This window comes from Chlorella variabilis (genome assembly GCF_000147415.1).
Source record: "Chlorella variabilis unplaced genomic scaffold CHLNCscaffold_26, whole genome shotgun sequence".
NCBI lineage: Eukaryota > Viridiplantae > Chlorophyta > Trebouxiophyceae > Chlorellales > Chlorellaceae > Chlorella > Chlorella variabilis.
In genome coordinates this window covers 488726-501122 of record NW_005435062.1, presented here as the reverse complement: position 1 = coordinate 501122, position 12397 = coordinate 488726, and the positions used below count along the sequence as shown (strand labels likewise).

The following is a 12397-nucleotide window of genomic DNA, read 5'->3' as shown; positions in this document are numbered from 1 at the left end:
TTTGCGACAAATTTGCCTTTCCTGCCCCCAGCGCCGCCATTGGGCCCGTGCTTCCTCCTGGGCACAGTTGGGCTTTTTGCGGGGTTGTTATTGTTCAACGCTGCATTGTGGATTCCGACTGTAGTGCAAGCAGTGAAGAGCTGGGCAGCAAATGCAGGTGACGGCAGTGGCGGCGCACAGCTTGCTGCAAACACCAAACAATGAACGGCATTGAGTTGAAGCATTGCACAAAAACTTGTTCTGTCGGTTTGCTTCACATGTGTGCCTCGGCCCTCGGTTCCTGATTCCTCATCAATTGTTGTAATTGTCCAGCCCTAGATCTCGTAGCGCAGCTGAACCGGCATCGGCACAGGACGGGTAGGCTGCCTTGAGCTGGCGAAGCAGGCCCTCTGCCCCCTTGTCCAGCAGAACGGCCCGCACATCCGGGTTCCTGCATGCAATCCAGCCAAAAGAGCCACAGTACATGATGTGACATCCGCCAAACCAGCCACCTCAAACTCACTCGATCTGCCACTGCTCCCTCACCTGGCAGCGCTGTTGCGAATGGCCATGCACGCCTGCCGCTGCACTGCTGTGGCTGAACGGTTCTCCTTGCCGTTGGATGATGCAAGTGCGACGCGAATCAGCTCCAGCATGGCATCGAGACATCCGCACTCCAACGCCTGCCAGCATTAAAACTCAAACATTAGGCGTGGAGGGCGACAGGAGGAATGCGTGCACACACCCATACCTCAACGACTGAAATGCCACTACGCTGACAGATGCTGATCATGCATGCGACACCGTCAGGTCCACGCCCAACCAACCTTGGAAGCTGCCTCGGGGTTGCGCAGCGTGGCATTTGTCAGCAGGCCCAGCGCCTGCTCCAGGACCCCAGGGTTACTGCTGTAGGCCGACAGCAGAGCAGCAAGCAGCTCCAAGCCGCCCGACTCCACCAGCAGCGTCTTGTTACCGTCACTGTTGACTAGCTGACGCAGCAGCGCACACAGCGGGCGCACCAGGACAACATCAGCCATGCCTGCAAGCACCGGGGAATCATCACGGCGTGTCCAGTGCCAGACCAGGGGCACGGGGCCTGCTCCGTCGATACGTGCGCCGCTGGCTCCCTGCTGCTGCCAACAAGTGTCACCCTCACCTGTCCTCAGAATCTGCAGGATCAGCTGCATGCCGCCCACTGCCGCCACCTCTTGACAGATTTCCTCGTTGGCAGCTACCTGCTTCAGCGCACTCGCCACGGCAGCCGTGACCTCTGGCAACTGTGCCGCATAGCCCCGCAGCGTCTCCACCAGCTGCTTGGCGGCTCCGTCCTTGGCCAGGGCCCTGGCATTGGGGAACGCCCTGCAGGAGCAAGGCATACCTTGATAAGCACTGGGTGCTGCAGTGCTCGTTGCGGGGCAGCAGGTTCAAAGGCCGCAGGGCAGCAGAGAAATTTGGCTGCAAAGGCACGGCGTTTCATCGCCGCATCTGCTTGGCATTTGCGCAGGCACGAGTGCGGCAGGCATCACGCACAGCACAGTGCGCCCCCGCTGCCCCACAGCTCGCCTGGAGCCAGGCTGGGTGTCGTCATCGGGGTTGGTCAGCGCGCACAGCACGGCGCAAGCCGCCTGCACCGCTTCTGGCTCATCCGCATACCGCTGCATCACCTCCAGGCAGCTGCTCCCGCACCCCGACTCCATCAGCGCCGCCTTGCCCTCCTCGTTCTTCTCTGCGCTGGCAGCTGCCGCCTGCAGTGCTGCAGCAGCCAGCGTGCCGCTGCAGGGCTGGCTGGAGAGCACTCGCTGCAGTGCGGGCACGCCTGCTGCCTGCAGGAAATCGGCCTGCAGCTCCCTGCTGCCGGCGCCCAGCAGGGCTGCCAAAGCTTGCAGGATGTGCAGCAGCGCGTGCTGGTCAACGGCTGCCGCTGCCAAGCTTTGTACGACTGCCTGCGCCGCGCCGGTTCGGTGGAGCACCAGCGCCGCACCCTCGCTGCCGGCCCCCGCGCCGGCAGCCGCTGCAATGTCATTGGCTGCCGACGCCATGGCGCGGAAGTCGCCGGCTGCTGCCGCTGCCTGCAGTGCGTGCACCGCCACGGTGGCAGGGTGGGAGGTGATGTCGCCTCCGTCAACCGTCTTGATGATGTTACTGAGGTCCACCCCCTGCGCCGAGAACTCGTCGACCGCGCTCTTCAGGGCCTCCTGGGGCTGCAAACGAGGGAGGCACGAGGGCAGGAGCACGAGGGCAGGAGCACGGTCAATGTGGCGGCAGCGGCGGCGGCCGCCGCAGTGGCATGGCGCAGGAGGGCGCCCGGGGAGGCCGCTCTCATTTCACCTCCATCTCAAATTCATCGATATTCTCTCGCACCGCTGCGTCAAAGGTCTCCTGCACGGAGAGGAGGAGGCGACGCCGAATTGAATGGTCACTGCACACGCCGACTTGACCCAGCTTAACATGCCTGCGTGATGCGCTTGGTCCCGGCAAACTTGTCCAACTGCGCTGCCGAGAATGTTGCCATGGCGGTGATTCGAATCGGTCGGTCCGTGGCCCCCAGGAGAAACACAACGGATTGGCAGCAAGGATAACAGACAAGGATTGCTAGAGAGAGCTGACCGGTTGAGCGCGGCAACGTACTGCCACATGTGGCGCTGGGAATGTGACTGTCCAACTCCCCCCAACATCGGTGATTAGAACTCGAGCCTCCAGTCTACATTTTGCATCTGGCAGCTCTGAATCGGAAGTTGTGGAAGGTCCCAGACGATGGACACCATGCTTCAGGGCGGCCTGATCAGTCTTGCAGGAAGCGGCCTGCTGTGGGCCACGGGAGAATTGGCACGCCAGCGCGTGAAAGGTTTGAAGTCTTTCAAGAAGCTGCCGAACCTAGCAGGTGGGGGAGTTATGATGCACCATGATGCCGCAAGCAATGCTGCTTCATAGAAGGCACGTGCCTCTGTTGCAGTGCTCAGAAGGGCGCATGATAACGCTCCGCAGCTGGTGGGCGTCAGGGCACGAGTGGCAGCTAGCTCTCCCATCATCGGCGAGCTTTCTGGCCGTCCAGCTGTCATTGTCAAGGTGCAAAGCGCCCACACCAAAGCTTGAATCTCTTCATGGCGCATTTGTCCAGCGCAATTTCACCCTGAACCTGTGCAACTGCAGACAGAGGAGGACCAGGTCATTGAGAAGCGGGTGCGATCTGGTGGCGAGGAGATCAAGTGGGAGAGGATTGCTCGTCCTCTGCGGAGCGAGGTGGTGGAGGCGGATTGGATGCTTACTGATGGCACTGGAGTGGAGCTGCCTGTAGAGCGCGGTTCCTCAGAACCGCTGCAGTGCCTGGAGCAGACAGGGAACCGCCTGTGAGGAGAAAACGCCCGGCTTGCGAGCTAATCGTCACCTTGCCCAACATTCTTGCATCACCTTCCACTCACCCCGGATCGCCTTCATCCTCCATCCGCAGCATTCCTGCAAACCAGAAGGGTCGTGACCGCATGGCAGAGGAGGAGCTGGGGGAACGCCTCGTGGGCATAGATCGCACGGAGGAGGCACTATTGGTTGGCAGAGTAATCACCGCGCTGGGGGTCCTTGACACAGCAGTGGATTATCCAGCAGCCTTCCAGGTGTGCGCATGGCGGTGCCATGAGAAGTGGGAGACCTGTAGGCCCTAGTTTGCAAAAAGACGACTCCAACAATATTGATGGCCGTCTCCCACTGAGGTCTGCAGAATGCCCCACGCAAGGGCGGCCAAATGCTTGTGCTAAAAGTGGCAGAGGTCTCGCCCAAGCCGCTGGAGCAGCTAATCGACGACTCCCGGCAGGCAGCCGAGATCTGTGACATGGGCACCAAAGTGTTGGCAGTGATTGGCGGCGGCATGCTCCTTGGGGCTGGGGTGGCCTACGCGATTGACAGCAGCAACAGGCGGCGGTGAGTTACGATATACCAGCAGCAACAGGCGGTATATAAGAAAGAAGAAGAAGATTATTCTGCTGATGTTAAATGCTGATGTTAAAAAGGCTTATTTAGAAATTGGAAGCACCAAGTCCCAACGCATAGTCGTAGTACCACTAGCCACGGGCAGTTTACACAAAGATAACTAAACGTCAGATATCTTGGATCGGAAACAGTGGAAATTGGCCAATGGTGTACTGCGCCAAGCGGGCGAGGAAATGTGACTGTTCAACTCCCCCCATGTTTCGGTAAAACCAGCTTCAATTGTTTTTTTCGAGTCAAAGACTGCGCAGGTGTAGTAGATGTCCGTGCAATAGTAGATTACCGTGCAGTATGGATAAGTTTACGCTCATGGGCAGCGCTCTCGGCTGTTTTGCTAGTGCCAGCACTCTGTACATTACCGGGAAGCAAGAAAAAGACCGTGCCAAAGCTTGGCGGTCTACTGCAACGCAGCTGCCGAGTCTGGCAGGTGGGTGGAGAAATTTCACCTTGGTGGCGTCACCAGTTTGTTCAAAAAAGCAAAAAGACCATTTGCTGCTGCCCTCATGATCATGTTCAGAGCTTAGAAACTTGATTGGCAAGGAGCCGCGTCTGTTGCGGGTTAGGGCAACAGTCGCAGCACGCACTCCCATCATCGGCGAGCTGTCTGGTCGTCCAGCTGCCATTGTGGAGGTGATTGGTGTGGTGGAGGGGGATGCCAGAAGTTTCATGTTTTGCCCTATGGGGCAAGTGTCAATTGCCATCGGCCTAACCGGTGCAGGCAAGGGAAGAGCAGGTGACTGAAACGCGTCTGCAGCCGGAGAGTGGCATTGAACAGCGAGCAAGCAGCACCACCAATACATCCAAGAGCAGCGGCAGCGCGCCAGATGACATTCATGAAGAGACATGGGTGCGCCAGAGCCGACCTCTGCGGAGGGAAGTGATGGAGGCAAAGTGGTGTTTTACTGATGGCACCAGTGTGGAGCTGCCCGTAGAGGGGGGCTTGATGGCAGCGCGAGAATGCTTGGAGCTGACAGGCAACCGTCTGTAAGTGCCTGCAGGTTTCTGCTCCTTCAACTTGGGGGGGGGGGGGGATGCATGCATCCTCTTTGAGCGCGTCACTCCATCCGCTGCAAACAGTGGTTTTCCAGCGTCCCTCCTCCCATTCCACTGGCCCCTCCTGGCGCAAGGCCGCAAAGGGCGCCAGCCTGCCTTCGCCGGGCAAAACAAAAATTTGGCCAGCGAAATGTGGCCATAGAGCAGACAGAGCGCGCACTGCTGGTGGGCAAGGTAATCACCGCGGTAGGCGTTCTCGACACGGCAGAGGATCATCCCACTGCCTTCCAGGTGTGCGCTTGCGGTGCCACGAGAACTGGGAGATTGCAAACAGATGGCCCCAACAACTCTGACGGCCGTCTCCCACCGAGGCCTGCAGAATGCCCCACGCAAAGAAGGCCGCATGCTAGTGTTCAGGCCTGTTTTGATCGTCCCAAAGGCGTGCCAGGAGCTCATCGACGAGGTGGAGCAGTCTGCGGAATCAAAGCAGCTGGGCGCCAAAGTGTGCGCAGTGGCGGGCGGCGGCCTGCTGGTGAGCGCTGCCGTAGTGCATCTGGTAGACCGGCACAGAAGGCGGCAGCCGTGAAGGGAAGGGCCCCAGCAGAAAGTGGCCAGATGTGATTTCAAAGATGTGGGTTCACGTTAACAACCATTAAATCATGCCTCAGAACTCCATTCACTGTGTCACGGCCCCTGCCAGGATGGCTGGTTGCGCAGTGGGCCCTGCCCGGCATTGACTGCAGCCCGTGGGGTGGGTGTGCTGCCCAGCACGGCCGCCGACTCCTCCGTGCTGTTAGAAACAGTCCGCTGGAGCTTCTGGGGCGTGGTGATGCCACGTGGCCGAGGGTCCGCCACGGGGCCCAGCTCCACACTCTTGACGGTGTTGAGCGCGCCACCACCCTGAAGCTCGCCGTTGCCGCCGCCCCCACCGCCTCCGGCCACGCCCCCGGCAGTGGCGGCTGTGGCCCCAGAAGTGGTGGGAGAGAGCCCGCCCTCGGGGTCGTGCTCATCCTGGTCCTCCTCCAAGGTGCGGTAGTGCCTGCAACACACCGCACAGCATTTGCCCGTTGAGACACAGCGCATGGCATCTAAGAAACCTCCAAGCAACCACTGGAGAAACTCTGTGGTGCAACATGCAGGCACAGCAAGGTCTAAATGCATGCACACCTGGAGCCGCCAAATGCGCTGCGAATGCGATCCCGGGTCGCCGGCTGCAGCAGGGCCACCGCAAAACCCAGGGACAGCACCGCCACCACCGCCACAAGCAGACCCACAGCCACGCTAAAGCTGCTGCTGATTTTGTTGGACGGGGTTGCAACGCCGTCGCCACCGGCTGCATCCTGCTGCGGATCCCTCTGCGCGCTGCCAGGCGCCCGCTGCTCGCTGCTGTGCTCCGGGCGGTGCATGGGCACCTCAACCTGCTCCTGCTCCTGCTGCTGCTGCTGTTGCGTCTCTTGTTGGACTGGCTGCACGTGCTGTCCCTCGGCGGCCGAGGCTTGCTGGCCAGCGCCTGGCAGGTCGACCGGCGGCCGTCGCTGACTGGCAGCCTGCGTGGCATCCCCCCCGTCTTGCTGCTGGTCCTGGGAGACCTCATCCAGCCCATCCTCATCATCCACCTCAAAAGTCTCCTGCTGCTGCTGCCGCATGGGCTCCATCAAGCAGTCGCCGTCCTCTGCCGCCGCTGCAGCCGAAAGCTCGCCGCTGCCCTCAACAGCAAAGAAAGAGCAGGGCGGCCGCTGCATCTCGCCCAGCTCCTTGCACAGCGCTGCAACAGCAGGCCCACACGGGTTTGAGACTGACGTGACGGTTCAACATCCAGCCCACACGATACCCAAGGGCATCCGCAGGCTCTCAAGACTGGCGGCCTGCCCCGCAGCGCACCTGGCCCAAAGCCCACACGCTGGTTTGCCCGGTCATACCGCACCAGCACGTTGCGAAATGTTATGCCACCAAGCAGGGTGCCTGCACGCATTCAGCGTGTGAGCATATGTCATTGATGCCATAACTTCATCTTTGGTTGGAGTTTTGCAGTTCTAAACAATAAACGTTTCATCAACAGAACTGTGGCGAGCACTTTCAAAGGATCAGCCCACCTGCGCGGCCATTGTCGAACACTCCCAGGCAGTACTTGCCGCTGTTGAAAGTGTGGACGAACAGGTAATTGAGCGGGCCCAGAACTAGAGAAGTGCCCTGCATCAAAGCAGTGGAGAGGCGACAGTGGGTGCGGAACGGTGAGGCATCGCCCGTCCACTGTAGCAGATGGTGATGGTGTAGCAGCAGACAGGAGGGATGATGGCAGGCTTGGGCGCTGCCCACCCCTTCCCGTCCTTCCACTCTTCCCACACCTGGTCAAACTGGACTTCCATGCTAGGGAAAACGGACGAAAGTGCCTCAAGGTCATCATGGCTGGGTGCCTGGCCAAAGCAGATGTCGTCAAATTGCGGGTCCGGCCCCGGCACGCGTTTGAGGCCATGGCTCAGCGCATACTTCTCCACCGCTGCAAGCATAGCCAGCGCCGGAAGCAGAGCGGAGTTGATGCGGTTAGTGCATGTGCCGCATAACCCCAGCAGCATGTGTTTGGAAGGCGGCAGCACTTGCCTCCAGCAAATGCCTTGAACACGGGACTGGGCATGTAAGTGAATGTGGTGCCGCTGTCCAGCACGGTACCGTAGCCCTGGTCAAAGAGTGACTGCAAAGCACGGAGCATGCTGTGAATGTGCAAGTAAGCGGCAGGAGTCGGAGTGCACCAGCATGCCAGGTGCTGCCTGCTACAACTTCAATCTGCACCTGCGACACCGGCAGAAGTTGGCCCTCCACGGCCAGGCTGAGCATTTTGACGTTGTAGTAGAAGGGGTGGGTGGTGCTGGTGAGCAGCGGCGTGTACTGCAGCGAGATGCTCCCGGGCACTTCTGCAGAGTAGGGCAGGGGCCGCACACGAGCCAAGCGTGGTTGCATGTGTTCAGTCACGCCAGCAGATCCAGCCTCAGTGCACAGGCTCCTGCCTGAGGCTGCAACAAAGGAGCTCAAGTTGAAGCAGCACCATCACACTCACCTGCATCTCCCAGCAGCAGCGCGCCATCGCCCTCCACCATGCCAAAGCACAGACTGAACACGTCATCAATCACCCCAGCCTTGACTAGCTGATTCACGACTGCAAGCAACAGGCCGGTGACAGAATGGCAAGCATTGGCAGCTAGACGGGGGGGTTGCAGCAGGTTCAAACAGCCGCGCAGGTTTAAACGGCCGCCGCTGGCGAGAACAGAGACCACACCTGATGCATCGCTGTTCCCCAGCCCAAACAGGCCGTCGGCGCGCTGCCTAAAAATCTCGCCAGTCTCCCGGGTTTCACATCCGAATATGATGGGGGCGCCGGGCAGCCCTGCAGATTGTAGCGGTTCATTTCCTTAGCAATCTTGGAGGCCCTCGCAGTTGGCCGCAAGTCTACAATCAACTCACCATCATGCAGCGCCAGGACATCCTCCAGCAGTATGCCGCTGCTGCTGCTCTGCTCCGCATAGCTGCGGGTATAGGTGCACTGCTGCGTGGAGCAGCCGCAGCGCGGCGAGCCACAGCTGCATTTGGGGCTGGTGCAGGATATGCGCGAGGCCGTGGAAGATGCCTGCACAAACACGTGCATGGCACGGCCTTCAGTCGGCGCCCGCCAGCCTGCCTTATGCAAAAGCGACCGAATCACACCACAATCAAGCAGGTGGCGGCCGTCAAGACGACCAGCAGCAAACAGCGAGGGGGCACCTCTGGGTCAAACGCGGCATCCTGGTGGTTGGGGCCGCAGCCGCTGCCGCAACTGGAGCACGGCACGTACGTCATGGTGCTGCCCGTGTCCACAATAACCGCAAACTTCTTGGCTGGGGTGCCGAGGTAAAGTGTCGCATAAAAATAGCTGCAGCGAGGCAACCATCACGAGCGACTCGGTGGGCAATGCAGCTGACCGCGGCATGGCGGATTCCAGCCCAGCGCCACCAGTGCGCCACGCATGCCGCACACACAGCCAGCGGATGGAAAGGCAGCTGCCTCAAAATACAACACCGAGGAACCCTTTGTCGCTCCAAACCGATCCCAGGACTGAAACAGCCAGCCTCGCAAAGGACCCACTCACCCGTAGTCCTTCACTGCACCGTGCAGCGGCATCGTGGAATTGCGCAGCAGCGAGCGCCTGAAGGTGGGCTGAAAGTCGCGCGCCTGGACTCGGAAGCCGAAGGACGTTCGCTTGCCGCTGTGCCTGTAGCCTGAGCTGCTGCCGCCAGTGCCGCCAGCGCCTTTGCTGCCCACAAACAGCATCAGCGTCAAAAGGGCTACCCACGAGGAACCAGCGAGTCCCGCCATGGACAGGCACCTCTACAACAGCGCCAAAGCCGGGCGGGAGTGGGGTGTGGAACGGCGGCGGCGGCGGCGGCGCATCGATCTCCGCGGCGCCGACACCCGCCGTCACCAAGTCAGCGCCCCGAGGCCTCAGCCACCCCCACGGCTGGCCCTGTGCAGGCGCTGGCCCAGGAGCAGGCCACGGGCCCGAGGCGGGCCGCTCACAACACCGCGGCGCCCAGCAGCGCCACCTCCCGCCAACTCTGCAGTCCCCGGCATCCAGTGAAAAAGTACTTACCTTCAGAACCAAAAAAAGGAAAAACAGGAGGGCAGGCGGGCACGCTGCCGGCACTGCTGTATGCCGACACTTTCTGCACCGAGGACGGCACAGAAGCAGCTCGCATTTGAGGTGAAGTACGGAAATGCGCGGGTGTACTGCGAAAACCCTATGTAGACACCAGCAACCAGGGAGGAGCCGCGCGTCTAAATTCATGCAATGTATGTTGGCATTGCCCTCCCATCATAAGATCAATCCGCTGACATGCTCAACAGGTGTCGCGCGCTGGGTTCAGCTTTTTTCTCCCACTGGAATGGCGTGTCGTTGGGGACGATCGAAATGTCGGCAGAATCCACACGACGCCGACATGCACACCTGCATGCGGCCTTGGCGGCGGCAGTACCAGCGCGGAGCGGAGGCGCCGCGGAGCCGAAGCCTCTTCGCGACACCATTTATGCTCTGAGCTCTGCCCCTGGACGGGGTGCACTGGCGGTCATCCGTATATCCGGGCCCGCATCAGGTGGGATTCAATCTAAGCATGCCCCTGGCTGCTACACCCTGCTGCACCCTAATTCCTGATGTACCCACAAGCAGACATGGCACTGAAACACTTGATGATGCGAGATGAGCTGCCACCTGCCAGAAAAGCCACCCTTACGTCGCTGACTGCACCCAACGGCGAACTGCTGGACCGCGGCTTGGTTCTGCGTTTCCAAGCGCCTCTCAGTTTCACAGGTGGTATGAGGGTTACACGGCCAGCTTGATGAAGGGCATTGTCCAAGGTTGCCCCTGCTTCTAGACGTGGCTAGGACTCAAAAGTGCACACCGCGATTCACCCTGCAGGCGAGGACTGCGCCGAGCTGCACCTGCATGGCAGCCCCGCTGTGGTCCACGCTGTGCAGGATGCGCTGCGCGAGCTCCGGCTGCGCCCCGCCGAAGCCGGGGAATTCGCAAGGCGCGCATTTGACGCCGGCAAGCTGGACCTCACTCAGGCACGGGCCCAGCCTCATCATGCCCACCTACACGCACACCATAGCGCTTGGCTTGATGTTCTAGCATGTCTCTTCTCTCCTGTATGTTTGCACCTGCAGGTGGAGGGCTTAGCGGACCTGCTGGCAGCAGACACAGAGAGCCAGCGGAGACAGGCGCTGCTGCACAGCACAGGTGCATAGCCCAGCACATCCCTGCTGCAGTATCTGGTCGACAATTTCATGACGCCTGTTGGCTGGCTGCAGGCGCGGTGCGGCGGCGGCACGAGGCATGGCGCCAGACGCTGTTGACCTGCCTCGGTGGGTCTGTGGGGAGTTCCCATGCCATGCCCCCAGCTCACCTCACCGTGGCCTTCCCGCTCCCTTCTGTTGCAGCTCGGTTAGAGGCTGTCATTGACTTTGGGGAGGACGAGGGCATTGCCGAGGATGTCGCGGCAGGCGTGCTGCCGCTAGTCTGTGACCTGCGGCAGCAGCTGGAGGGCCACCTGGCATCCGCCGCCAGCGGCGAGCTCGTCAGGTGCGGCGATGATTTATTACCACCAGCAGACGTCGATCAGGGGCCTTTCCTGCCCTACAATTACGTATCGTTCCTGAGAGGATGTGAAAGCATGGACATGCGCATTGTCGCTGCAGGACCGGGGTGCGTATTGCCATTGTGGGCCCACCAAATGCCGGCAAGAGCAGCCTCCTCAATCTGCTGGCGGGCCAGGAAGCGGCGATTGTCTCGCCTGCACCAGGCACCACGCGAGATGTGGTCCAGGTGCAGCTGGAGCTTGGGGGCGTCAAGGTGAGCGCATGCGGCGTGAGAACCCAACACGTAATGCACTGCTTGTCATCGTCACTCCCACCCACAGAATGCGCAACTTACCTCACGTGCTGGTCCATCTTCAACTGCTTCAACTGCTGCGTACCAGGTCATCCTCATTGATAGCGCCGGCCTGCGGCAGACTGACTGCCCGATAGAAGCGGAAGGCGTGCGGCGGGCGGTGGCGGCAGCACATCAGGCCCATATCGTGCTACACCTTGCAGATGCCACCAGCGGAGCGGCAGCAGACGGAGTTGACTCGCGGGGGCAGTTGGCAGACGTGGCGCTGCCGCTGCCGGCGCAAATCGTGCAGCTCTGGGTGATGAACAAGGCCGACCTTGTTCCGGGTACAGCGGCCAGAATGAGTGGAGCAAGCAACCCAACGCAGCCAGCCTTGCCAGCAGAGCAGAGAGGGTGTCATGAGGCAGCGGGAGCCACTGTGCCGCCTGCCCCGCACCTCTTGGTCTCCTGCAAGTCTGGCCAGGGCATAGACCAGCTGCTGGCATTGCTGCAACAGCACGTCAGAGCGCTGGTTGCCAGCGGCGGCGACGGTGGGATGGCTGGAGCTTTGGTCACCCGGGCCCGGCACAAGCGAGTGCTCTCCTGCAAGCCTGCAAGCCTGACTGCGTGCACACGAGCTGCTTGAACATTTGTGAGACCCGCACAATGACCTTGGCTGCAGGCATCACCTGACAGAGGCGGTGGCTGCCATGCGGCGATATGAGGCCTCCACAGGACGCCTCCAGGTGTGAATGGGCAGGTGTTGCATTAGCGGGCCTGCTGCTGGGGGGGTGCACATTGAATTGATGGCAGGGTGGCCCGAGTGCATATGCCTGCCCCACCGTCGAGATTAGACCTCAGTGCCGCCGGATATACTCGTTGCCCTGCAGCACCTGGAGGTCCAGTGCGAGGAGGTGCGGGCGGCAGCGAGAGCTTTAGGCAGAGTCACCGGCGCAATCGACACCGCAATGGTGCTCGATAGCTTGTTTTGTGAATTTTGCATAGGTAAATAGGTAGAAGGAGAAAAGCAGAGGAGAAGGGAAGGAGGGAGAGGGA

General features: G+C 60.7%; 4 protein-coding genes across 4 annotated transcripts; 2 read left to right on the top strand and 2 right to left on the bottom strand.

Annotated features, from left to right (window-relative positions):
• Positions 1-78: 78 nt before the first annotated feature.
• Positions 79-2536, bottom strand: CHLNCDRAFT_59136 (hypothetical protein). Its single transcript, XM_005843843.1, has 7 exons — positions 2432-2536; positions 2308-2358; positions 1510-2180; positions 1136-1338; positions 807-1018; positions 526-662; positions 79-430 (listed from the first exon to the last, which is right to left on the bottom strand). Exons 1-7 carry the CDS (start codon positions 2489-2491, stop codon positions 292-294), a joined length of 1473 nt encoding a protein of 490 aa, XP_005843905.1. The 5' UTR covers positions 2492-2536; the 3' UTR covers positions 79-291.
• A 197-nt stretch (positions 2537-2733) lies between these two features.
• CHLNCDRAFT_54876 (hypothetical protein) lies at positions 2734-3895 on the top strand (the record flags this gene model as incomplete). Its single annotated transcript, XM_005843909.1, has 4 exons — positions 2734-2860; positions 3134-3326; positions 3428-3587; positions 3692-3895. The coding sequence occupies 4 exons, from the start codon at positions 2734-2736 to the stop codon at positions 3893-3895; spliced, it is 684 nt and encodes a 227-aa protein (XP_005843971.1).
• Positions 3896-5634: 1739 nt separating this feature from the next.
• CHLNCDRAFT_59135 (hypothetical protein) lies at positions 5635-9649 on the bottom strand (the record flags this gene model as incomplete). The annotated part of the gene is made up of 13 exons (XM_005843842.1): positions 9569-9649; positions 9068-9306; positions 8704-8851; positions 8407-8569; positions 8222-8329; positions 8003-8101; positions 7738-7859; positions 7549-7639; positions 7296-7447; positions 7044-7140; positions 6832-6912; positions 6118-6715; positions 5635-5989 (listed from the first exon to the last, which is right to left on the bottom strand). The coding sequence occupies exons 2-13, from the start codon at positions 9292-9294 to the stop codon at positions 5635-5637; spliced, it is 2241 nt and encodes a 746-aa protein (XP_005843904.1). The 5' UTR covers positions 9295-9306; positions 9569-9649.
• A 345-nt stretch (positions 9650-9994) lies between these two features.
• On the top strand, positions 9995-12351 carry CHLNCDRAFT_8246 (hypothetical protein; the record flags this gene model as incomplete). The annotated part of the gene is made up of 9 exons (XM_005843908.1): positions 9995-10067; positions 10142-10285; positions 10391-10596; positions 10639-10711; positions 10873-11053; positions 11170-11323; positions 11451-11688; positions 11755-11936; positions 12196-12351. Coding segments are annotated over 9 exons (1407 nt in total), but the record flags the coding sequence as incomplete, so codon positions are not given.
• Positions 12352-12397: the final 46 nt, after the last annotated feature.